This window comes from Peromyscus californicus, unplaced genomic scaffold (genome assembly GCF_007827085.1).
Source record: "Peromyscus californicus insignis strain IS unplaced genomic scaffold, ASM782708v3 Scaffold_3__1_contigs__length_106647218, whole genome shotgun sequence".
In the NCBI taxonomy this organism is placed as follows: Eukaryota; Metazoa; Chordata; class Mammalia; order Rodentia; family Cricetidae; genus Peromyscus; species Peromyscus californicus.
In genome coordinates, this window is record NW_026294551.1 from 68,411,124 (window position 1) to 68,434,124 (window position 23,001).

General features: G+C 43.2%; 1 protein-coding gene across 4 annotated transcripts; it reads left to right on the top strand.

Moving 5' to 3' along the window:
* Nucleotides 1–724: 724 nt before the first annotated feature.
* Nucleotides 725–22,266, top strand: Lyrm7 (LYR motif containing 7). 4 transcript variants are annotated; one of them, XM_052757705.1, is made up of 5 exons: nt 725–862; nt 5,279–5,351; nt 7,929–7,999; nt 8,948–9,029; nt 20,996–22,266. In XM_052757705.1, exons 1-5 carry the CDS (start codon nt 740–742, stop codon nt 21,064–21,066), a joined length of 420 nt encoding a protein of 139 aa, XP_052613665.1. In that variant the 5' UTR covers nt 725–739; the 3' UTR covers nt 21,067–22,266. The 4 variants fall into 4 exon arrangements, with proteins under 4 accessions (XP_052613665.1, XP_052613666.1, XP_052613664.1 ...); XM_052757706.1 differs by having other exon boundaries at nt 7,932–7,999; XM_052757704.1 differs by having other exon boundaries at nt 734–845; nt 7,932–7,999.
* The last annotated feature ends 735 nt before the right edge of the window (nt 22,267–23,001 follow it).

Here is a 23,001-nt window from a genome sequence, read left to right on the forward strand (position 1 = left end):
GCCACCACTGTCCGGCTCAAATCTTTGATTCTTAATAAACAGTCAATTTTATCTAAAAGTAACCTGAAACGTTACGGGAGTGTTCAAGGCAAACGATTGTGAAAATAGAAGCAAGGTGGAAAATTTTATTCATGCCTGCAAGTCCTAACTTAAAATGTATATAATGTTTTATGGTTGACTATGAAGTTTTTAATAGACGATTTCCTACCTCAGCAAAACCGAAGAGCAGGGCAAGATAAGTAGGCTAATGATAATGCAGAGGGTGAGGAGTGTCTGGGATCAAGCTTGCGAACGAGCAGGCAACAGAGCCGCACCTTCTAGGGGAATAATTAAGCAAATGTATGAACAGAACTTTCAGGAGTCAGCGTTCTGATACGGACCGGCTATGTTTGTTAGGGCTTGGCTTTTGTTTGCCCACGTTTCCAAGGAGACAGTCACAGCTGGGAAACGTTAAACTATAGGAACTATAGCAGACGACCCACGCCCTTAAACAGGAGGGAAGAGCAGGTGCCGAGATCACCCATTCACGAATAGCCCGGCGTGCGCGCGCCACGCTCTGCAAGGCGGAAGGGACTCTACCCCTAACAAACATGGCTTCCGGCTACTTCCGTTCTCCTTTCCGTAATTTGGCTCCGAGGCTTCTCGCGGTTTTAGAGTTGAATCTACTTAGCGAACGCCCGGCCTTCGTTCTGCGGAGGAGGCGGGCTAGGGAGGAGGTGCTACGTTCTGATTGGTTACTATGCGGGAGCGTTGCCGGCTACGCCCCGGCCCTGATTGGTTACCGAGAAGGGGCGGCTCCAGAGGCGGAGGCAGCGGCGTGGGGAGCCATGGGTCAGACTGCCAAGGTGACAGGGCCGGGGAGGTGGGTGCGGGGAGGCTGAAGCTCAGGACCCTTGGCAGGGGAGGGGAGGCGACCCCGAGGGGTGGAGAGTGGAGGAGGGTGACAGCCTTGAGGGGTGGCGAGTGGGGAGGGAGACTGACCAAGAAAGAGGAGGGGTCAGTGGAAGAGGATGACAAACCCTTAGGGCAGTGGGAGGGGAGGGAGGGTGACAACCCCGATGGGCGGTGGGTGCAGGAGAGTGACAGCCGTGAGGGACAGGGAGTGAGGGGAGTGACAACCGTGAATGGAGGAATAAACTGTGATGACCATAAACTGACCGTCCTAGCCTTCATATCGGGCAGATTATAAACAATAAAATCGCAAGTACTTCAAACTAAAAGCACGGCGTTTTTGTGAACCTGTAACTAGGATGTAACTTACCTAGAGGAATTCAGAAATCTCTAGAGAGGAAGAGGCAGCATTGCTGAACCTACTTGTTCATGGCTACCCCAGGCAACATCGTTCTTGTCTCAACATTTAAAAAGGAAGGAAATGAAATCACAAGGAACCATAGGCAGAGACCTGAGATTTAATTGGGAATTAGGAGGGGCTGGCCTCAGACTTACTGTGTAGCCCAGGCTGGCTTCCAACTCAGCAGTCTTCATGCCAAATGCTGGGATTACAGGTGTGAGCCACTACACCCAGCTACTTTCTGCATTTGAAAAGTTTTTTTTTTTTTTTTTTTTTTTTTTTAGTAGGGATGTGGTTGAATTTAGCTCAGTAGTAGAACCCTTGCTTAGCGTGGTCACGGCCCTGGGTTCGATGCCTAACATAATAAATGCATAACATAAAAACATACATAAATAATAAAATTATGAGTTCCAATGTGATATTGGTCCCAATAGCTTTGTGATAATAAAGATGGCATTTTCTTTTTAAAGAATTTTTAAAATTATTTTATTTGCATGGATGTTTTTCCTGCACGTGTGTCTGTGTACCATGTGTATGTCTGGTACCCACAGAGGCCAGAAGAGGTCTTCAGATTCCCTGGAACTGAAGTAACAGGTGGTTGTCAGCTTCCATGTGGGTGAAGAACCTGGCTGGGTCCTCTGTAAGAGCAGCTAGTGCTTTTAACCCCAGAGCCATTTCTCCAGCGCCCATTTTATTTTTATTAGGATAATGGTTTCAAACTAATGGTGTTGTTTTTGTATTGATGGACACTCCCCCATCCCTTAAGTACTACATAAAATTACTGAGATTACTGTTTGGTTTGAGACTATGGTCTTAAACTTTGGGATCCAACAATCTCTCTTCTTTACTTCCCAAGATCCTGGGACTACAGGTATATACCTAGACACCTAGTCTTGTTTGTGTGTGTCTGTCTCTCTTTACTTTTTTTTTTTTTTTTTTTTTTTGGTTTTTCGAGACAGGGTTTCTCTGTGTAGTTTTGGTACTTGTCCTGGAACTCCCTCTGTAGACCAGGCTGGCCTCGAACTCCCAGAGATCTGCCTGGCTCTGCCTTCCGAGTGCTGGGATTAAAGGTGTGTGCCACCACTGCCCGGCCTCTCTTTACTTTTTACTTAATTTATATTTTATTTTCTAGTGCTGAGAAGTTAGCCCAGGGCCCACTACATGCTAAACACAGCCCACTGTGGTGCCTTTAAAATCCATATTCCTATTAATAACCTCTGTCAGGCAATCAGCTTTTATTGTCAAGCACTTCAGAAAAATCCTTTCTGTACACATTACTCAATTCCAAGCCCCACATTTTTAGGTTGTTTATTGTTCCCCATTCCTCCATAACAAGTTCATTCATTTCCTGTGATTGTCTTAAAGTACAGGCCAAGCATAAAACAAAAACAAAAACAAAAAAAACCCCTAAATCTGAAATGCTCATCAGTAAATCCTAATTTTTTTTTCCATTTTCATATGTGTACTGGTGAGTACATGCATGCTTGTATGAATACTTCTATCGCTCTTCTACCCAGACCTCCCCAATATGAGTATGTAGTCTTGCTAGCCAGTTGCTCTGGGCATCCTCTCTCTGCCTCCCGAGGCTGGAAATACACGTCTACCTTGCATTTTGGTGGGTTCTGGGGGTCCAAACTCTGGTCTTCACCCTTGCAGAATCAGCATTTTAATCACTGAGCCATCTCCCCAGCCCTAAATCTAAGCTTGGTTTTCCATTTTATTATTTTGTTTTTAATTTTTTTACTTAATGCACATGGGTGTTTTGCCTGCATGTATGTCTGTGTGAGGATGTCAGATCACCTGGAATTGTGAGCTTCCATGTGGGTGGGGGCTGGGGATTGAACCCGGGTCCTCTGGAGGAGCCGCCAGTGCTCTTAACCTCTGTGCCATCTCCAGCCCCCTTTTTTGTTTTTGAGACTTCATACACGCGTATGTGTCTTAAGTTCATCCCCATTCCCTCCTCTTTCTCACCTATGCCCACCACTGTTCCTTTCCAATTTCATATATTACCCAAAGGCCAGGCTCGAATTCACTCACCTACTGGTCCCCACAGACTCGGGGTGTTGAGAAGTCTCAGCGTTCCTTCCACTTTTCACTTCAGAAATTGCAGTTAGCCTTCCCTAAGTTATCTGCAACACCTTCCTGGGCTCATAGGATAGATGAGTATGATAGCATGATTCAAGAGTAGATGAAAGGTGTAGGTTAAGAAAGCTACAAACGCTGGGCGGTGGTGGCGCACGCCTTTAATCCCAGCACTCGGGAGGCAGAGCCAGGCAGATCTCTGTGAGTTCGAGGCCAGCCTGGACTACCAAGTGAGTTCCAGGAAAGGCGCAAAGCTACACAGAGAAACCCTGTCTCGAAAAACCAAAAAAAAAAAAAAAAAAAAAAAAAAAAGAAAGCTGCAAACTGGCAGAATTTATTACCTTAGTACACTAGCTTTTTGTCAGGATCATTATTAAGGCTTTTGTTTTGTTTTGAGGGAGTTGTTGAAACAGGCTCATGTTGGCCTTGAACTCACCACATAGCAGAATCTGACATTGAGCTGATTCTCCTGCCTTCCCTGCCCAAGTGCCAGTTTACAGATATGAGCCACCACCCTTGGCTTAGAAGATTAGTTTCTTGTTTGTTTTATTTTTTATTTTTCTTCCCCCCCCACTACTGTTTGTTTCATAGAACTCAGAAATTTTGTAAATACAGTTTTTTTAATGTTTTGGTGCTAGATGGAGCCCAAGAGCCTAGGGCCTTATCTGTGCTAAGTTGCACACTCTACCACTGAGTTGTACCCCCAACTGTTACTTCTTTTTAAATTATGTGTCTGTGTGCGTGTGTGTGTGTGTGTGTGGGGGGGGGTATGTGTGTACAAGTGCAGATGCTTGCAGAGGCCGGAGGACTTACAGGTGGTTGTGAGCCACGTGATGTGGGCGCTGGGAAGCAAACCGAGGTCCTCTGGAAGTACAGTATATCCTCCTAACCACGGAGCCATCTCCCCAGTTCCCCGTTGTTTTTGTTTGTTTGGTTTGGTTTTGGCTTTTTGTGGGGGCGCGGGGGTGCGGTGGGTGTTGGTTTTTTGAGCAAGGTTTCTCTGTTTAACAGCCCAACCTTGTTTTGTTCTTGGACTTAAAGAGAAATAGCAACTAAGAAGTTACTTTGCAAGTTCTTGCTTTTACCAGCTATTCTGAAAAGTAACTTTTAGAAACAAATAGAAAACAAATACTGTTTAATCCTTCTAATACAATAATTCTAAATGTTATGTAAAATGTGATTTTTTTCTTTTCCTTTTTTTTTTTTTTAAAGATTTATTTATCTATTATGTATACAGCATGTCTGCCTGCAGGCCAGAAGAGGGCACCAGATCTCATTACAGATGGTTGTGAGCCACCCTGTGGTTGCTGGAAATTGAACTCAGGACCTCTGGAAGAGCATTCAGTGCTCTTAACCTCTGAGCCATCTCTCCAGCTCCCCCCCCCCCCTTTTTTTTTTGAGACAGAGTTTCTCTGTGTAGTCCTGACTATCCTGGAACTCACTCTGTAGACCAGGCTGGCCTCCAACTCAGAGATCTGCCTGCCTCTGCCTCTGAGTGTTAGGATTAAAGACATTCACCACTGCCACCTGGGTGTGATTTTTTTCTTAAGCATAAAATCTTACTGTTTTTATATTTTATTTATTTATTTTTGTGTGTGATATATGTATGAGTAGCGTGTGCGTGGTCAGAGGAAAACCTCAGATGTTGGTCCTTGCCTTCTACCTTGTTTGAGGCAGGGACTCTTTGCATATGTCAAGGTAGTCCAAGAATCCCTTGAGCTTCTGGGATTCTCCTGTCTCTCTGCTGTCATCTTTCCACAGGCATCCAGGGATTACAGATGTGTGCTATCATGTTTGTTTTTATGTGGATTCCAAGGATTTGAACTCAGTTCCTCAGGACCCTGTAGCACGTGCTTTATCCACTGAGCCATCTTCTCAGTCCTGAATTCTGCTTTTCCTCCATAGGTTTTACAGCTCTTTAGAACACTGCACAGGACCAGACAGCAAGTTTTTAAAAATGATAAGAGAGCATTAGAAGGTAAATACATCTTTCACTCCTTTAGCACAAATCCATGCTTTTTTTTTCTCCTAGGTGCTAGGAATTGAATTTGGAGCCCCACACATTGAGGCAAAGCACTCTGCCTTTGAGCTAGGTTGCTGACCTGAGCCAGGATGTTAAATATCCCAGGTTGGCTTTGAAGGTACTTGGAGGGTGACCTTGAACTCCTGATCTTCCTGCCTGAGGTGTGTGCCGCCACTCCTGGTGCACATCCATTCTTTAGCTGGCTGCCCTTCTCTTCTGACTGTGTGGAATGACCTTTACCATCTCTCCCTGATGTTCTATAAAGACCTGTCCACATTATACCTGTGGAAGAATACCTAATTCTTATAAAGACCCAGTTTTCATATAGAATCATCTAAAAGGAAGGGGCAGGTGAGATTCAAGGTTCTCTCTTAATCCCATTTCCCTAGGCATAACTCAATTTTCTCACACTATAACCAGGTGCTACCGTGTTGTTAACACCTGAGTAAGTGTAGCAGTCTCTGCAGCTGTGAGATCGAATCTGGCCACATGAGTCCAGACTGAGCATCTCTGAAATGTTTTCAGACTGACTTGGAAGTCACAGCTCGAGACCTCAGGCTCTGTATCGGTCTGATTTCTACTCACCATCCATTTCCAAACCTCCCTAAGAGTGCACTAGGCGCCGGGCGGTGGTGGCGCACGCCTTTAATCCCAGCACTCGGGAGGCAGAGGCAGGCGGATCTCTGTGAGTTCGAGGCCAGCCTGGTCTACAGCGCGAGATCCAGGAAAGGCGCAAAGCTACACAGAGAAACCCTGTCTCGAAAAACCAAAAAAAAAAAAAAAAAAAAAAAAAAAAAGAGTGCACTAGGCAAAAAGCATTCCCAGGAAATCAAATTTGGTCATTTCTTTTTAATATCGACTTTTATTATTTTCAATTGTGTGTGTGTGCTATGCACGTAAGTGCAGGTGCCCACAGAAGCCAGCTGTATAGGACCCCTGGACGCTGGAGGCACAGGCAGTTGTGAGTCACCTGATGTGGGTGCTGGGGACCACATTCAGGTGAGTAGGACATGCTCTTAACTGCTGAGCTATCTCTCCAGCCCCTAGTTTTAGAAATACATCGTTTTATGTGCTTTACACAAATTTCTAACAGTTCTCAGCTCTGTGAGGTAATTACACTATAACTCAAATTTTTGCAGATGAGAAAACTGACAAAATATGAAAAAGATTTCCTGCATGTCATTAGCCAACAGTAGAACTGAGGAATATCTTAAGCAACCTGATTCCAAAAGCCAGACTTTTTTTTTTTTTAAAAAAAAAAGTTTATTTTTATTACTTTATGAGGATGGGTATTTTGCCTCCATGTATATCTGTGCACCACTTGGGTGTTTGGTGTCCTGGGAAGCCGGAAGAGGGTGATGGATTCCCTGGAGCTACCACTGAGCCACCTCTCCAGCCTCCACTCGGGCCAGACTCTTAACCACCTTACACACTGAGGAAGATGAGCGCTGAAGGAGGCTTCCATGGCTACTTTGTTCTGTCAGCATGGTATATTTGGTTGCTTTCGTCAGCATTTGTTGATATTTTCTAAGGACTTCATACAGATTGTTCCATTAAATGCTCATAACACAGCAAGGCCAATTAGAATAGATTAAGCTGCTGTAATGTAAATGGTATATGTGAGCCTAAACGTTTTTTGATTGTTGTTGTTGTTGTTTGAGACACAGTCCACTTTATAGTCCTACCTGTCCTAGAACTTGCCGTATAGAGAGAGCCGGCTGGCCTCAAACTCACAGAGCACCTCTTGCCTCTGCCCCGCCCCCCAGTTCTTAGTTAAAGGCATGCGCTACCACACCTAGCAACTTTACTTTCATCATTCACTTTTACATGCGCGAAGGTGCTCAGGATCAGATCCTCTGCTGAAGCATCTCTGTGCGGGTATAGGTTACATGTTGTTTGCACTGGTTCTTACCATCTTCATAAAGCATTTCAGATGAGTGTGGTGGCACATGCATGTAACCGCAGCACTCTGGAGGCTGAGGCAGAGGACTCACAGGTTCAAGAATAGCCTGGGCTTTCCATTGAGACCCTATCTCAAAACAAAATAAAACAAGGCATTACTTTAAATGTTTAGATATAGAGAAAAAACATACTTGGATTTGGACCTATTAGAATCCAATAGTTCTAGAGATACACACATGAAGTGGAAAAGAAGCCAGGCATGGTGGCCTTAAAGGCTGGAGGATCTCTGTGGGTTCCAGGCCAGCCTCGTCTATATAATGAATTCCAGGACAGCCAGAGCTATGTAGAGAGACCCTGAGATTCCAGGACAGCCAGAGTTATGTAGAGATACCCTGTGTTTAAAAAAAAAAAAAAGCCTCACCACATAGCCCAAGCTGGCCTCAAACTCAAAATCCTCCTGCCTCATCCTCCTAAGTGCTGCTGTTACGGTGTGTAATACCATGCTTGGCACAGAACACATTTCTCATGCTCAGTTTTATGTGAGAAGTAGAAATTCATAATGAGTAATGCTGAATAACATGTAAGAATCCTAAGTATTAATTACATGTGTTTTTTTCTCTCTCTCTCTAGCAGCCAGAGTAAAGATAAACGAAGAATTCAAAAAAAATAAAAGTGAGGCCTCTCCGGAGAAAATAGCAGAGGTGCAGTGAGAGGTGGCGATTACATAAAGCTGGTGTGAATGTCTGTGGGAAAGAGAGGATGGACGGTGGGAGTGGAGGGCTGTGGGAAGGAGGGAGGGAGAGCCTCCACAGCTGTAGACAACCTGCACTTGTTTACCGTGGCTCTCCTCAGGATTATCTCCTGTCCCCAAAGATAACAAGGCCCTGGGTCAAGACCAGGGCAGCTGAACCATGGCAGAAGCCATAGCAGTCTTTCTTCACTTGAGTCAAGTGACTGAAGCTGAGGAACAAGCGGTCTCGTGACGCCCGCACTTCAGAGGGAGCTGTAGGTGGGGACGCCCCGTAGGAAGGAAAGCAGTACAGAGCAGAGCTGGGCATGGTGGGCTGGGCCCTGCCACTCTAGTGCTCAAGAGGCTGAAGCGGAAGATCCCGAGTCCAGTGCCAGCCTGGGCTACATACTGAGGTGCTGCCTTAAAAAAGTAAGACAGTTCTTTGTGGGGATACCTAGAGTATAAAGAATTGATTAGCAAACGAGAAAATACAAATAAGAAAATGTCTCCCATATTTAATAGCAATTATACAAATGAATAAAAAATTAGGTAAAAATACTTTTTTATTTGTTTTATTTTTTTCGAGACAGGGTCTCACTATTTAGCTTTATTGTTCTAGAACTCACTATGTAGACTAGGCCAGCCTCTGCCTCCAAAGTGCTCCGATTAAAGGCATGCTCTACCATGCCCAGCCCTCAACACATTTTAAAATGCATATTATAACAAAAATTTTAAATCTGTTTGAACAAAATATGGGATTATAATAAAAATGAAGGGCATCTGAAATGTTTGCAACTTCTGTACTACATACAGTTTCACAAAGCTAAAAGCCTCATTATCTGAAAGTGACCTGTAAAACTGTGCTTTTCAAAGCCAGTGCTACACATTACTCAAGGGGTTACTCTGATTTTCTTCACAGATGATGAAACTAGGTTCCGATGTTGAACTGTTACTTAGAACATCTGTTATTCAAGGTGTTCACACCGACCACAACACACTGAGTAAGTAACGTGGAGGTGTGTGTGTGGTGGGGGGATGTGGTTGCTGACTGTGATGTTTCAAAACGGTAACAATTACTGCACCTTTGTATGCCATTATTTTATTTATTATTATTGATTTTTTTTCCTGAGACAAGGTTTCACTGTGTAGCCCTGGCTGTCTTTGAACGGACTGTGTAAATCAGGGTGCCCCCCTGGGATTAAAGGCGTGACCACACCCACCACACTGGTATTCTTTCACACTGACACAGGGATTGAACTCAAGTCCTCAACTGAGCCATCTCCCCTTCTCCCTTTTTTCTTTTCACTTTTAAGTTTAGTTTTAGTTTTTTTTAAACGTGTATGCATGTTTTGCTTGCATGTGCACCCATGCATGCCTTGTATCAGTGGAAGTCACAAGAGGATGTTGGATCCCCTAGAGTTAAAATTATGGATGGTTGTTAGCCATTCTGGAATGATGAGAACTGAAACCAGGTCCACTACAAGAGCAGCTAATACTCTTAACTGCTGAGTCATCTCTCCAGAGCTCCTCCCCACAAATCTTACTTCCTGGTTATATTGCAAAATTGTAGTTATTAACACATCCTTTTTTTGGTGTTTTTTTTTTGTTTTTTGTTTTTTTGCTTTTTTGAGACAGGGACTCACTATGTAGTCCTGGCTGTCCTAGAACTCATTATGCAGACCAGGCTGGCTTTGAACTCACAGAGATCTGCCTGCTTCTGCCCCCAAGTGCTCAGATTAAAGGGGTGTACCACTGCACCAGCTACAACCATTTTTATGTAGCCATATATATTAATTTTTCTGGCATCATTTATTATCTACCTAGACTAAGTATTTTTTTTTACCTTTTATTCTATAATTAGTTATTTCAGTCCAGAAAAATTGGGATTATAGGAAATGGAAATGTACTTAAGAATCTGTTACATCTCAGGACTCCTGCTGGAGTGTTAGTGAAATCTCACTGCAGATTACAACTTGCTTTTTTTTTTAACATTTGTGTGTGTATGTGTGTGTGTGTGCTAGGACACTTACAAATGAACACACATATATGCTAATGGAGGTCAGAGGCTACCTCTCATCATGTGGGTTTGATGTCAGGGTCCATCTCTGACCTATCAAACATCCTTGGAGCGGGTAGTGAAGAATTGAGAAATGCTAGATAGGAAAAAATATAGATACAGATGAAGAAAAAGAGACGCAGGATAGCTTTGGGAGGGCCCTGGGTCAATACCCAGTTGCCTTGAGTTTATTCCTAATGGGCTTTTTATATACTAGCAAGGGGAGAGGCAAAAGACATCCCCCTTTCAGGATCAAAATTGGTCTTTTAACAAAATCCTGGGGCCAGATATTGAGGTAAATGCTGAAAGATCAGAGAGACTAAGGAACAAGCCACTGCCACTTTTCACCTCGCCAACTGTCTTGTAGTTTTTCTAGGTTTATTATCTGTAGCCAAGATTTTCAAGGTGTCTTCCCCAATCAAATCTGGTCTCTATTAATTCTGAAGGAATCCACAGCCTTTCATTTTCTGTAGAAACAAAAACATAACCTCTCGCTCAACTCAATACATTTTCTGAATTCCATTTTATAGGTAAGACATCCCTAAAGTATCCAGGCTGGTTTAATTCAGCAGTTCCTTTTACAATCTCATGTCTTTCAGCAGCTGCTGTTCCATCATCATCATTCAAAAAATTAAAAAAAAAACTTTTAAACAGGTTACAGTGTGAATAGGTGCTTAAGAAAATGGTTATAGACAGTCATAGGAAAAAATAGTTTAAAAATAAGTAAAGTCTTTAAAGAAAGAGTAAAGTAATATAAAAAAATAAGCCACATAAAGATGGGAAATACACAGAGATCCTGTGTGGTGCTTTGTTGACTTTGAATTTTTTGTAACCATTTTTTTCCCCTCTGTATAGTTTTTTTAATAGTATTTTTATTTTATAATTAACTTAATTTCACATATCAGCCACGGATTCCCCTGTCCTCCCTCCTTCCACCTCCCAATGTAACCATTTTTAAGTTCATAATTCAGTGGCATGAATTACATTCAAGATATTAATTACACTCATGATATTCATTAATTACACTCATGATATTAATTACATTTGTGGTATTCATTAATTACATTCACAGTATTTATTCAATAACTATATTTATGATATTCATTAATTACATTAATTGTATTGATTTATTACATTCATGATATTATGTCCTGATACTACTGTCTGTTTGTGGGGCTTTTCTGTCACACAAAACAGAAACTCTGTACTTAGGAAATCATTGCTTTCTTTTCCATCTTGAGATAACGATGGACTTCTCTTTGTAGACTGGAGTGGCATGAAACTCACAGAGATCCAGCTGTCTCTTCCTCTGCAGTGACAGGATTATAGGCATGGGTTACCACTCCTGGCTTTCTCTCTTTCTTACCATCCAGGCTTGCCAGGAACTCACTGAGCTCTGTGTCTGGGCTGGATTAAAGGCATAGGCAACCATGCCCAATGTAGATTTATTTTCATTTTATACAACTCTGTGAGCACATGCCTTGTTCCTTCAAAAGGCTTCAGACCTTTGTGGAGTTACAGACCATTGTGAAACATCCCCCACCCCACAAAGTGGGTGCTGGGACCCCAACACTGGTGTCCTCTTTAAGAGTAGGAAGTGCTCGTAAACACTGAGCCATCTCTCCAGCCTCTTTTTTTTCATTCAATAACTGTATTTATGATATTCATTAATTACATTAATTGTATTGATTTATTACATACATGATATTATGTCCTGATACTACTGTCCATTTGTGGGGCTTTTCCATCACACAAAACAGAGATTCTTTACTTAGGAAATCATTGCTCTATATTCCTTTCTTCTCCATCTTGAGATAACGTTTAATCTTTCTGTCTCTATGAATTTGTATATTCTATACATTCCATGTAATACAATTCTATAGTATTTGTCCTTTTTTTAATGTAAAAACATTTTATGTACAACTGTAGGAGAAATAATATACAGATAGCTTTTGTTTTTTGGGTTTTTTTCCCTAATTTTTAAAAAAAAATTATGTTCATTAGTGTTTTGCCCTGGGAAGTTTCGGGTCCTTTGAAACTGGAGCTACAGACAGTTGTGAGCTGCTATGTAGGTGCTGGGAGTTGAACCCAGGTCCTCCGGAAGAGCAGCCAATGCTCTTAACTTCAACCTCTAAACCATCTCTCCAGCCATTGTGTTGTTTTTCAAGACAAGGCTTCTCTCTGTACTTCTGGCTGTCCTGGAACTCACTCTATAGGCCAGGCTGGCCTTGAATGGCTTTGTGTGTTTTAAGAACACTTGGTCTACTCCCCTCCCACTGACAGAAAAGCTTCCCCAGCAAACTAGATCACTGAACCACGTAAAGGATCTTTACTCTTCCTCTAAACACGAGTTAAAACTTTCTGAATCCTTCACCTTGCAGTTGTGGGGCGCAAAACCACTGTTGCACAGGCTAGATTTTTATTTCATCTTCTTGAATTTCTCATGGTATAGAATTAGCATCACACACACACACACACACACACAGAGGAGGTAGCATCTCACATTTCTTTTTCTGTTGTTAGAGTTTTATTTGATTTATTTTTGAGACAGGGTCTCTCTATGTAGTCCTGGCTATTCTGGAATTTGCTATGTAGACCAGACTGGACTTGAATCCAAAGAATCTGCCTACCTCTGTCTTCCTGAGTGTTGGGATTAAAGATATGTACCACCAGGCCAGGCCTAGCATTTTTTTTTTTTTTTTTTTTTTTAGGTCACTTCCTGGAAACCCAACAGTTTCCAGGGCAACTACTAGCAGGTCTACACACCTCACCACATCTTCATTGTTTAAGATGAGATTCGAGATTGTGTCTCTTTGTTTTAGAGCAGCCTGCTTGAAGGGAAATCTTCCAGGCATTCTTCTCATTCTAGTCTAGTGAGGGGGCCATCACTGGGACTTAGCAGCTGTGATCAGTATCTAGTTCAATCCCAGGGACTCATAAACTGAGCTTTCCTCACAGCTGTAGCTTCGTGGTCAGAACTTGAAAGCTTTGTAGAAAGGAGTCTTTATAAGATGTTAGAAGGCTCTGGCTTTGTGTCAAGACAGAAACAACAGCAGCCAGTTTTGGAGAGTCTTCATACCACTCACCAGTGTTGAAGACTGAAGATTGAGAGGACAGACAGACTGCTGCTTTTTCTGTAGCCATGGTGATAAGTGTTTTCCCATAGCCCCGAGGCTTGGAGACAGGAATATATTTTGGAGGGTGCAGAGGTCTGGACTTCTCAAACCAGTGCTTTCTGATAGGGGAGATGTCTGTCAGCTCTGTAATGGTGTCATCTAAGCCTGCCGTGACTCCCAAGTAACATGTTCATTAAGAGGGTCGCTGGGTGAGGAGCTCTTGTGAGGTGTCCACCAGAGAATACCACTCAGACACAGATTCAAGGCAGTAAAAAGTCTTTATTAGCTGACTGGTGACTACACTGTGTGTTCAGGACCCAAGTGCAGTCCCTAGCCATTCTCAGGGTGGGATTTTAAGCACAAAAATCACATCCTGTGTTGACACACCTCATTTAGGGACTTTTCCAGAACTATGAGCTTTGATGGATTAGGTCTTGGTTCTCATTTTGGCAGATGTTGCTGACTAGGAGCTGGGTTCCAAGGCCTGAATGGTACGTCTATCATGGTGTCAGTGTGCTAAGGTCTGGGGCCTGTTGCCCAACAGTGCCAGTTCATGCTCTGAAACCTCACATTCTCCACACTAACTTGCTTTGTTAGTTTCTCTGCTTTTGAGCTGCTTTCTGCCTGGAACAGTTGCAGCTACCATCCTTTGATAGTAAAATACATGAATGGAGAGTGAACTCTTGGTTCACCTTCAACTCAGTAGGTGAGAAGAGGCTTCAGCATGTACCATCTTTTTTTTTTTTTTTTTTTTTTTTTTTTTTTTTTTTTGGTTTTTCGAGACAGGGTTTCTCTGTGTAGTTTTGCGCCTTTCCTGGAACTCACTCTGTAGTCCAGGCTGGCCTCGAACTCACAGAGATCCGCCTGGCTCTGCCTCCCGAGTGCTGGGATTAAAGGTGTGCGCCACCACCGCCCTGCAGCATGTGCCATCTTGATGGTTGATGCCCAGGCAGGAGGGCCAGGGTTGTAGAGCCTCCACCTTATTTTTTTTTTTAAAGATTTTATTGTTTAATTAAAAGATGTTTATTTTATGTGTATGTGTATATACCTGAGTGTGTGTGTGTGTGTACCACGTGCATGCCGTACCTGGAGGAAGTCAGATCTTCTGGGACTAGAGTTATCTGATATGAGTACTGGGAACTGAACTCAGGTTCTCTAGAAGAGCAGCAAGTGCTCTTAACCACTGAGATCTCTCTCTATCCCCTAGGTTTTTTTGTTTATTCATATAATTTTTTGAGACATGGTCTCCAGGATACCCTCTAATTCATTAAGTAGCTGATGGCCTTAAACTTCTGATCTTCCTGCCTCTATCTTCTGAGTGTTTTGATTACCAACATGTAACACCATGCTTGATATATGCGCATTATACTCAGGACCTGTGTATGCTAGGTAAGCACTCTACTGTCAGTGCCAAAACACAGCCTTTACCCCAAAAGGTACACTCTGAAGTCAGAAGAGAGCATCAGATCCCCTGGAACTAGAATTACAGACAGTTGTGAAGACACTCTGTGTGTGCTGGGAATTGAACCCGGTTCTCTGGAAGAACAGCCAGTGCCCTTAACTGCTGAGCCTTCTCTGCCCAATATGTTTCTTCTTCTCTAGCACATATGTAAGACAGACAAAATTGGGTTGTATTTCTAAGTATATGTGGTAACATTAAGAAAATATAATGAGAAAAACTTTTTCAAATGTCTTTTTTTGAGACAGAGTCTCACTATGTATGTAGCTCAGGCTATCCTGGAACTCAATTATGTAGGTCAGGCTGGCCTCAAACCCATAGAGATCGCCTGCCTCTGCCTCCCAAGTACTGGGATTAAAGGTGTGTATCACTATGCCTAGCTCAGATCTCAGATCTTTTTTTTAAACTTCTGCCTTTTTGTATGTGTGTATGTGTCTGTGTGCATATTTGTGTGTGTGCACATGTGTATATGTAGGCCAGAAGTTGATGTCAGGTGTCCTAGATTGCTATCCACCTAATTGTTAAAGACAGGGTCTCTCACTGAGCCTGGAACTCACTGCTTTGGCTAAACTGGCTAGCTTGCCAGACCCAGAGCTCTACCTGTGACCACCTCTCTAGCTCTGAGGTCATAGGTGTGTGCTTCTGTGTGGGTGCTGGGGATCCAAACTCAGGTCCTGTGCTTGCACAGGAAGCATTTTATCAACTCAACTCATCTCCCCAGACCTAAACTTCTGCCTTTTGATACTGTACATTTGTCATTGTCAAATGCTATCTGATGTTTTTTCTAAGTTTAAAGTGACTCAGCCCATATTTATTGAAACCTCATTGTGGTAGGCACTGGGATTTCTGGAACAATGGGCAGGACAAATCTTGGTCTTATCCTTATGAAACTGAGTGCTCTTTGTAAAAGATTGATAGTTAAGGGTTCCCCCACAGCACTTTCTGTATGTCAGAGGAGCTCCAAGCCCAAACACAGGCAAGGACAGGTTCTAAGAAAAAACATGACCAAAGTGTAAGCTCCCCATTTCAGCTTATTGCTGTTTATGTGCCTGATATATTTAGCAACATTGTTATAACTTTAAAATAATCTTAATGTCCTATACATTATTAATGTCCAATGTCTCTGCCACACTATTGTAAACTAGGTTATCCATTATGCACGTGTGTGTATGTATATATGTGTATATATATGTGTGTGTGTGTGTGTGTGTGTGTGTGTGTGTGTGTGTGTATATAATTTAAATTTAAATTAAAAATTTTTTTTGGATACAGGATCTCACTCTGTAGCCCAGGCTGGCCTCAAACTTGCTGTAACTCTTCTACTTCAGTCTCTTGAGTAAACTCACTCTGTAGACCAGGCTGGCCTCGAACTCACAGAGATCCGCCTGCCTCTGCCTCTCAAATGCTAGGATTAAAGGCGTGTGCCACCACCACCCAGCTTATCTGGTGACCTTTATAGTGGTAAATCATAACGTCAGTGATGATTGGGGTGCATACGGACCTGGGGCTACAGCAATAAAAGAGACAGCCCAAATGTCAGTGCGTGCTGTTGGGCTTTTTCTGCCTTGAGCAAGATGCTGAGAAAGAATGTTTGCAGATTGGTCCACTCCCAAAGCAGAGATGGAAGGAGTGTCACTTTGCTAAGGGGCTCTCTTGGTCTGCCGCCTGTATTCTGAGGAGAGCCTTGAACTGCAGACAGTCACTGGTCCCACTGTCCCACGCAAGACAGATGTAAAGAGACTGCTGAAGTTTTCAGTTTGCCCGCAGGCCTCTTTCCTCCTTACTCACGGGAGCTCTTGGCTGTTGCTTTCCCTTGCTTTAAGAAGTGGTCTCAGTTTGAGCTAGTGAGTGCAGCCGATTGAAAGAAGGATGCCTGTCGTCTGCATTGCTTCAAACTGGGTAAGATACTTGCCTGTGCCTCCTTGTTTGTGGGAACAACTGGAAACAGACTTGAAGTTTATAGTTTTTGAGTGGATTGTATTGCTAAGAAACCCAGGCTTGTGTAGTTTACTTCAGCTCTTAAAGCTGTCCCTGGTTTCCTGAACTCAGATTGACAGGAAGTAGACTGTGAAAGCCTTTGAAGCTCCCCAAAGAGGCTATCTTCCCCAGGATCTCCATCTCCCCGAAACAGGAAGTGGCCCAGAGGCCAGATCTGGCATCTGTGTAGTAGAGTGCATCAGAGCAGGGCTTTGAGTCTCTTGAAAATAGAATTTGGTACTGCCAAATTGGCAGACTGAGTGTTACCAAGTTAAGAAGTTTGTCTTTTGCTATCCCTAGGATTTAGGATTTTCTGTGGCCTGGGCACTACCATAGATTCCCAATCTCATGTTTTTATTTTTCATCCCATCATTTATTTCCAACTAAAGTGGGGTAGGTGTCTATGATGTGGGCCACAGATGGACCCAGTGGGCTGAGGGGACCAACACATTAACCAGAGGCCTTCAGTATGAACTGGATGAGGCTTTGGGGACAGGTAGTAAACTGGAATGTTCTGTGAATTGCTTATGTCCATGTTGCATATCCAGAGAGGGTGGAAAGGAAGGATGCAATGTGACTTCCCAGACTATCTGGCATCTTTTCTAAGTGTCCATCTACTGAGTGTTGTTTCCACGGAAGCCATTGTTTTGTTGAACAAGAATGAGCTGGGTGGGGTTCCCCTCCTGCCCTTTGTTCTTCCTGCCTGCCTGCGGTGCAGATGTGGGGAAAGCAGAAGCAAGGCAGACTGCTGTTCAGAAGGGCTGTGAACGGTCGAACGGACAGGACAGGGAGGACCCTGGCTTCCCAGCAGCACCAAGGCCTTGCCTAGCTCAAGCCTGCTGCGCGTCATGATGGAAGAAAGTGAAATCTCTTATTACACCACAGTGGCTTCTGGTTATTCAAAGCTGAGCATAATCTAAAGTAAGATGGATGGGTTTAGTAATTTATTCTTCAATGCCATAGTCTCAAATGCTTGCATTTTCACTCTAAAAGACATTTGTGAAGCATTATATTACAGTGTGATTTGTTGTTTATCCTTTCCAATGGATTATGAACCCCTTGAAGCCAAAGAAATTTTTTTTTTTGAGACAGGAGCTCTCTGTTATGTAGCCCTGGTTGTCCTGGATTTGCCTGTAGACCAGGCTGGCCTCAAACTCATAGAGGTCCCCCTGCCTCTGCCTCCCAAGTGCTGGGGTGTTAAAGGTGTGCGCCACCACTGCCTGGCTTGCCAAATAAATTTTCATGGTTCCCTTCATCTCAGTTTTTGATGTAATACCTAGCATAAAACAGGCACGTATGTTTGGTAAGTGAAATAAGTTATTACTACTGTCATTAACTTAAAACTAACACTATGGCTTAGTTGGATGAAAGCACCAAATAACTGGTTAAAAATAATTACAAGTCAGAGATAAGCAGAGGCTTCCTCACTTCATAAGCCGGATTTATCATATGGACACATTATTTTATTCATTAATTTATGTGTGTGGTGGGTGTTTATTGCCTGTGTCATGGTTTGCACGTGGAGATCAGATGACAGCTTTCCTTCCATAATGTGGGTGTCAGGGATCCAATTCAGACTGTCAGGCTTGGTGGCAAGTAACCTTATTCTCTGAGACATCTTGTCAACTCAAGTGCAAATTTCAGATAACTTCTAGATAGTTTTGTAGGTGGAGTTTTGTTGTTATCTTTTTTTTTTTAATTTTTTGGACAGGGTCTCGTGTAGTGCAGGCTGAACTCAACTCCTGATTCCCCTGCCTCACTTCTCAAGTGCTGAGATTATAGGATTGTACCATCACACCAACAACTTCTTCCTTCTTTTCTTTGGTATGAGTACTCTTCCTGCATGTACACCTTCCCGCCAGGAGAGGGCAGCAGATCTCATTACAGATGGTTGTGAGCCACCATGTGGTTGCTGGGAATTGAACTCAGGACCTCTGGAAGAACAGCCAGTGCTCTTAACTGCTGAGCCATCTCTCCAACCCTGACAATTTCTTCAAAATATTTCAGTGTGTGACTGGAGAGATGGCTCAGCAGTTCAGAGCCCATACTGATCTTCCAGAGAACTGAAGTTCTTTTTCCTAGCACCCACACTGGGTAGTTCAGTCACTTGTAACTTTAGCTCTGGGGGAACCTGACATACTCCTCTGGCCTTCTGGGGCACACACACATACACATACACATTCACACATACACATAGACACACGTTCATACACATAAATAAAAATCTTCAAAAATGCTTCAATATGCATTTCTTTTTGTTGTTCTTTTATTTCTTGAGACAAGGTCTCACTGTTTATCTCTGGCTGTCCAGGAACTTGCTATGTAGACCAAGCTGGCCTTGAATTCAGAGAGATCCAACTACTTCTGTCTCCTGAGTGTTGGGAATAAAGATGTGAGCCCAGTCCCCTCAATGTGCATTTCTTGAATATAAAGGACATTGCTTAACCACAGTTTAATCATCAAAACTAGGGTATTGACATTAATGCAATACTCTCGTTGACATTTTCTTTAAAGATTTATTTATTTATTATGTATACAGCATGTATGACTGCAGGCCAGAAGAGGGCACCAGATCTCATTACAGATAGTTGTGAGCCACCATGTGGTTGCTGGGAATTGAACTCAGGACCTCTGGAAAAGCAGTCAGTGGTCTTAACCTCTAAGCCATCTCTCCAGCCCGACATTTTTTTCTTTTGTCCTATCAAGGCCTTTTCTAGCAGAAGGGACCCTTTTCCCCCTGTGGTCCAGAATGCCACTGAGGTTCCACACAGTATCTAGTGTGGGTAGTTCTGAGAGTGGTTATTAGGGGAGCATTTGCTCTCTTTTGTTTGACACAGAATCTCATCTGCCCCAGGCTGGCCTCAAACTTCCTACATGGCTGAGGATGACCGTGATTCTCCTTCCTCTGCCTCCTGAGGCCAGGATTGTAAGTGTGTACCGCTCCCAGGTACAACTCAAGGCCTCATGCATATAGGCAGGCACTCTGCTAACCAAGCCACATTCCCAGCTCTGCTTTTGTTGAGACAGATTTTAGACTTTAGCTACACAGGTCTGAAACTCATTCTGTAGCTCAAACTGTCCTCGAACTCATGGTGATCCTCCTGTCTTAGCCTCCCAGCAAGGTGAAAGTGTGAGCCACCACACAGGGCAGTACAAGGACAATATACCTGGGTTCTGTCTTCTCAAAGGGAAGTGATAGATCTCCTCAATTTTGTTTTGTTGTTTCTCAGTGCTGAGTATTGGACCCAGGGCCTTTGAGACAGGGTCTCACGTAGCTCAGATCAACGTGGTCATGCTTTGGCCTGCCAGCTGGCCTTGAATGCAGATCTTACTGCCTTTGCCTATGATCACTGGGATTATAGGCGTGTACCAGCATATCTGGGCAGTTTTCTCTTTTTTCCTTTTTCCATTTTTCGTGTGTATGTGTGTGTGTGTGTGTGTGTGTGTGTGTGTGTGTGTGTGTGTGTTGAACATACACACAAGTGTGTTTTTACATATGTGTGGCTGCACGTGCATGTGGACCCCTGAACTTAACGTTGGGAATTGTCTCCATCGCTCTTTTTATTTGTTGAAGCAGGATTTCTCTGATATGGCTAGTCTCGCTAGGCAATCTGAACTCTCTGGTCCTCACATTATCATAGCAAGCACATTAACCACTGAGTAATCTCTAAGGCCCCCAAATTTTCTATTTTAACAATTTATCCTGACATTATCAAGTTGTCTTGCCTAGGAGTCAACAGTTGTTTGTTGTTGAGCAGTGTGTTTCGTGGGGACACTGTCCGTCACCACAGTTCCTCACTGTAGATGAGGACTTCCTAAGTTACGAGAGTGATGTCTTGCTTTCTTTAAAAATTTCCAAGTAGCCAGGCAAGGTGTGCTACACCTATAATCCCATCATGGGGAGGTGGAGGCTGGAGGATCAGGAGTTCAAGGTTAGCCTCAGCTACATAGGGAGTTCAAGACTAGCCTGAGCTATATGAAGCCCTCTCTCAAAAAACATTTCTAGGTGACATTTTTAATTAGCAATTGACAGATGGCCAATTATAATGTGTTTTTAGCTTAGTTGTGTTTAGTTGATTAATTAGTCATGTTTAGTAAAATGATGGACTCGGTTGTATGTTTTTATGTAACATGAATGAGGATCTTATTAAATGCCTCCATTTAGAGTCAAAGCTCTCACCTCAGACATCAACTGAAATAAAATATCTCTAGAAGAGTTATGTGTATGGTTCCTAAACGAGACAGTTTACAGTTGGAACTTGTGGGGGAAGTGAGTGTGCTGGCACTTGGGTCTGATTTGAGGATAATCAGACTGGAGTTCTAATCATCTAACCACTGGTCTCTCTGTGTTCCTCGTAGAACTTGTTCCCAGGAAAGATCTTCTAACAGAAAACGTGCCGTACTGTGATGCACCAACTCAGAAGCAGTAAAGTCTCCAGGACCCAGCCCGCCTCTGCTCCTTCTGACTTTAAATACATACCTGTCAAAAGTCCTGGGCACGCAGATGTTTCTCTCTGAAGCAGCAGCGGGTCGCACATGAGCAACAGGCTGAGGGCTGCAGGGCACTTCGGTGTTCTGAGGACATAGACATGCTGCCCCTTCTCACTGTCAGGCAGCCCGTACCCGGCCACTGAGTGCCTGGGGAGGTGGGGCCCTCTTCTTTTTCCCTTTGGCTGGTGTTTTGGTCTTACCAAAGCTATTTGCCAATGAAGCATTTTACCAGGTTGGTGACTTTTCACCCCACGGGAAACACAACTGCTAAATATAAAATGCCCCATTAAACTGATGTTTAATTCTCAAAATATTAAGTTGGTAAAAAATTAACATTTTTCTGCCAGCTCTACTGAGAGTAACCATTGTTTCCCAGAGTCCTGTGGTTATTTCTGCAGATAACAAATAATTATGTGGCTTATTTCTCTGTGTTCTTATAAAGACAATTTTCCCCTTGCCTGTGTAAATGTCTAAGCACCGTGAGCATGCGTGTCTGCAGAGGTCAGGAGAGGGTATTGGATCCCCTGGGACTGGAGTTGTAGACAGTTGTGAGCTGCCACGTGGGTGCTGGGAATTGAACTTGAGTTCTCTAGAAGAGCAGCAAGTGCTCTTAACCACTGAGCCATCTCTCCAGCCCCCATAAAGACATTTTAAGCAGTCTTCTGAAGATAGATTGGTGAAATATCAAAATCACTTTGGATCACTACAAAATAAAGACATCCAACATTTTTAGGAAGTGATGGCCCTCTCTCAGACTACGTGGTCTTTGTAGAATTAGCTGTATTTGGATTACAATTGGACATGATTGTGGAATGCTGTAGATGGCTACACTCTCTTTTTTTTGAGATATGCTCTCACTGCAGCCCTGGCCTTGAACTCAGAGACCCACCTGCCTCTGCCTCCCCAGTGCTTTACAAGATTTGACCCTGAGTGTTGCCAGATACATGATAGTGATGATAACAGGAGTTTATCAAAGCTAAAAAACATTTTCACTGGTCAGTGGTGGCACATGCCTTTAATCCCAGCACTCAGGAGGCAGAGGCAGGTGGATCTCTGTGAGTTCAAGGCCAGCCTGGTCTGCAGTGCAAGTTCCAGGACAGGACTACACAGAGAAACTCTGTCTCAAAAAACAAAACAGAGCCGGGCGGTGGTGGCGCACGCCTTTAATCCCAGCACTCGGGAGGCAGAGCCAGGCGGATCTCTGTGAGTTCGAGGCCAGCCTGGACTACCGAGTGAGTTCCAGGAAAGGCGCAAAGCTACACAGAGAAACCCTGTCTCGAAAAACCAAAAAAAAAAAAAAAAAAAAAAAGAACAAAAAAATTAGTGAAAAATCAGTTGAGATAATATGTGTCATATAATTTAATAATTCTTATTGCATAAAGAATATATGTTAGCAGGGTGGTGGTGGCATACACCTTTAATCCCAGCACTAGGGCAACAGGGGCAGCAGGAGGAGGATCTCTGAGTTTGAGCCTAGCGTGATCTAAAGAGCTAGTTCCAAGACAGCCAAGATTACACAAAAAAACCCATCTCAAAAAATATATATATATATGTTAGCAGGTTTGTAAAAAGATTTATCAGACTATATAAAGAACTGAGAATAAGAAACCAAGCAGGGGCTGGAGAGATGGCTCATCGCTTAAGAGCACTGGCTGCTCTTCCAGAGGACCCAGGTTCAATTCCCAGCACCCACATGGCAGCTCACAACTGCCTAATTCCAGTTCTTGGGGATTCCACAGACATGAATTTGGACAAAACACCAATGCACACAAAATAAAATTAAATCAAATCTTAAAAAAAAAAAAAAAAAAAGAAACCAATCAGGGCCTGAGATGGCTCAGAGATGAACTCTTGCTGCTCTTCCCTAGGACCTG

What these genes read in the sequence shown, in the direction of transcription:
- Lyrm7 (XM_052757705.1), top strand. Translation starts at nt 740, where the DNA reads ATGCGGGAGCGTTGCCGGCTACGCCCCGGCCCTGATTGGTTACCGAGA. An exon ending in TGATAAGAGAGCATTAGAAG is followed by an intron (nt 5,352 to 7,928) that starts GTAAATACATCT and finishes CTCTCTCTCTAG; the next exon opens with CAGCCAGAGTAAAGATAAAC. An exon ending in CTCCGGAGAAAATAGCAGAG is followed by an intron (nt 8,000 to 8,947) that starts GTGCAGTGAGAG and finishes TTTTCTTCACAG; the next exon opens with ATGATGAAACTAGGTTCCGA.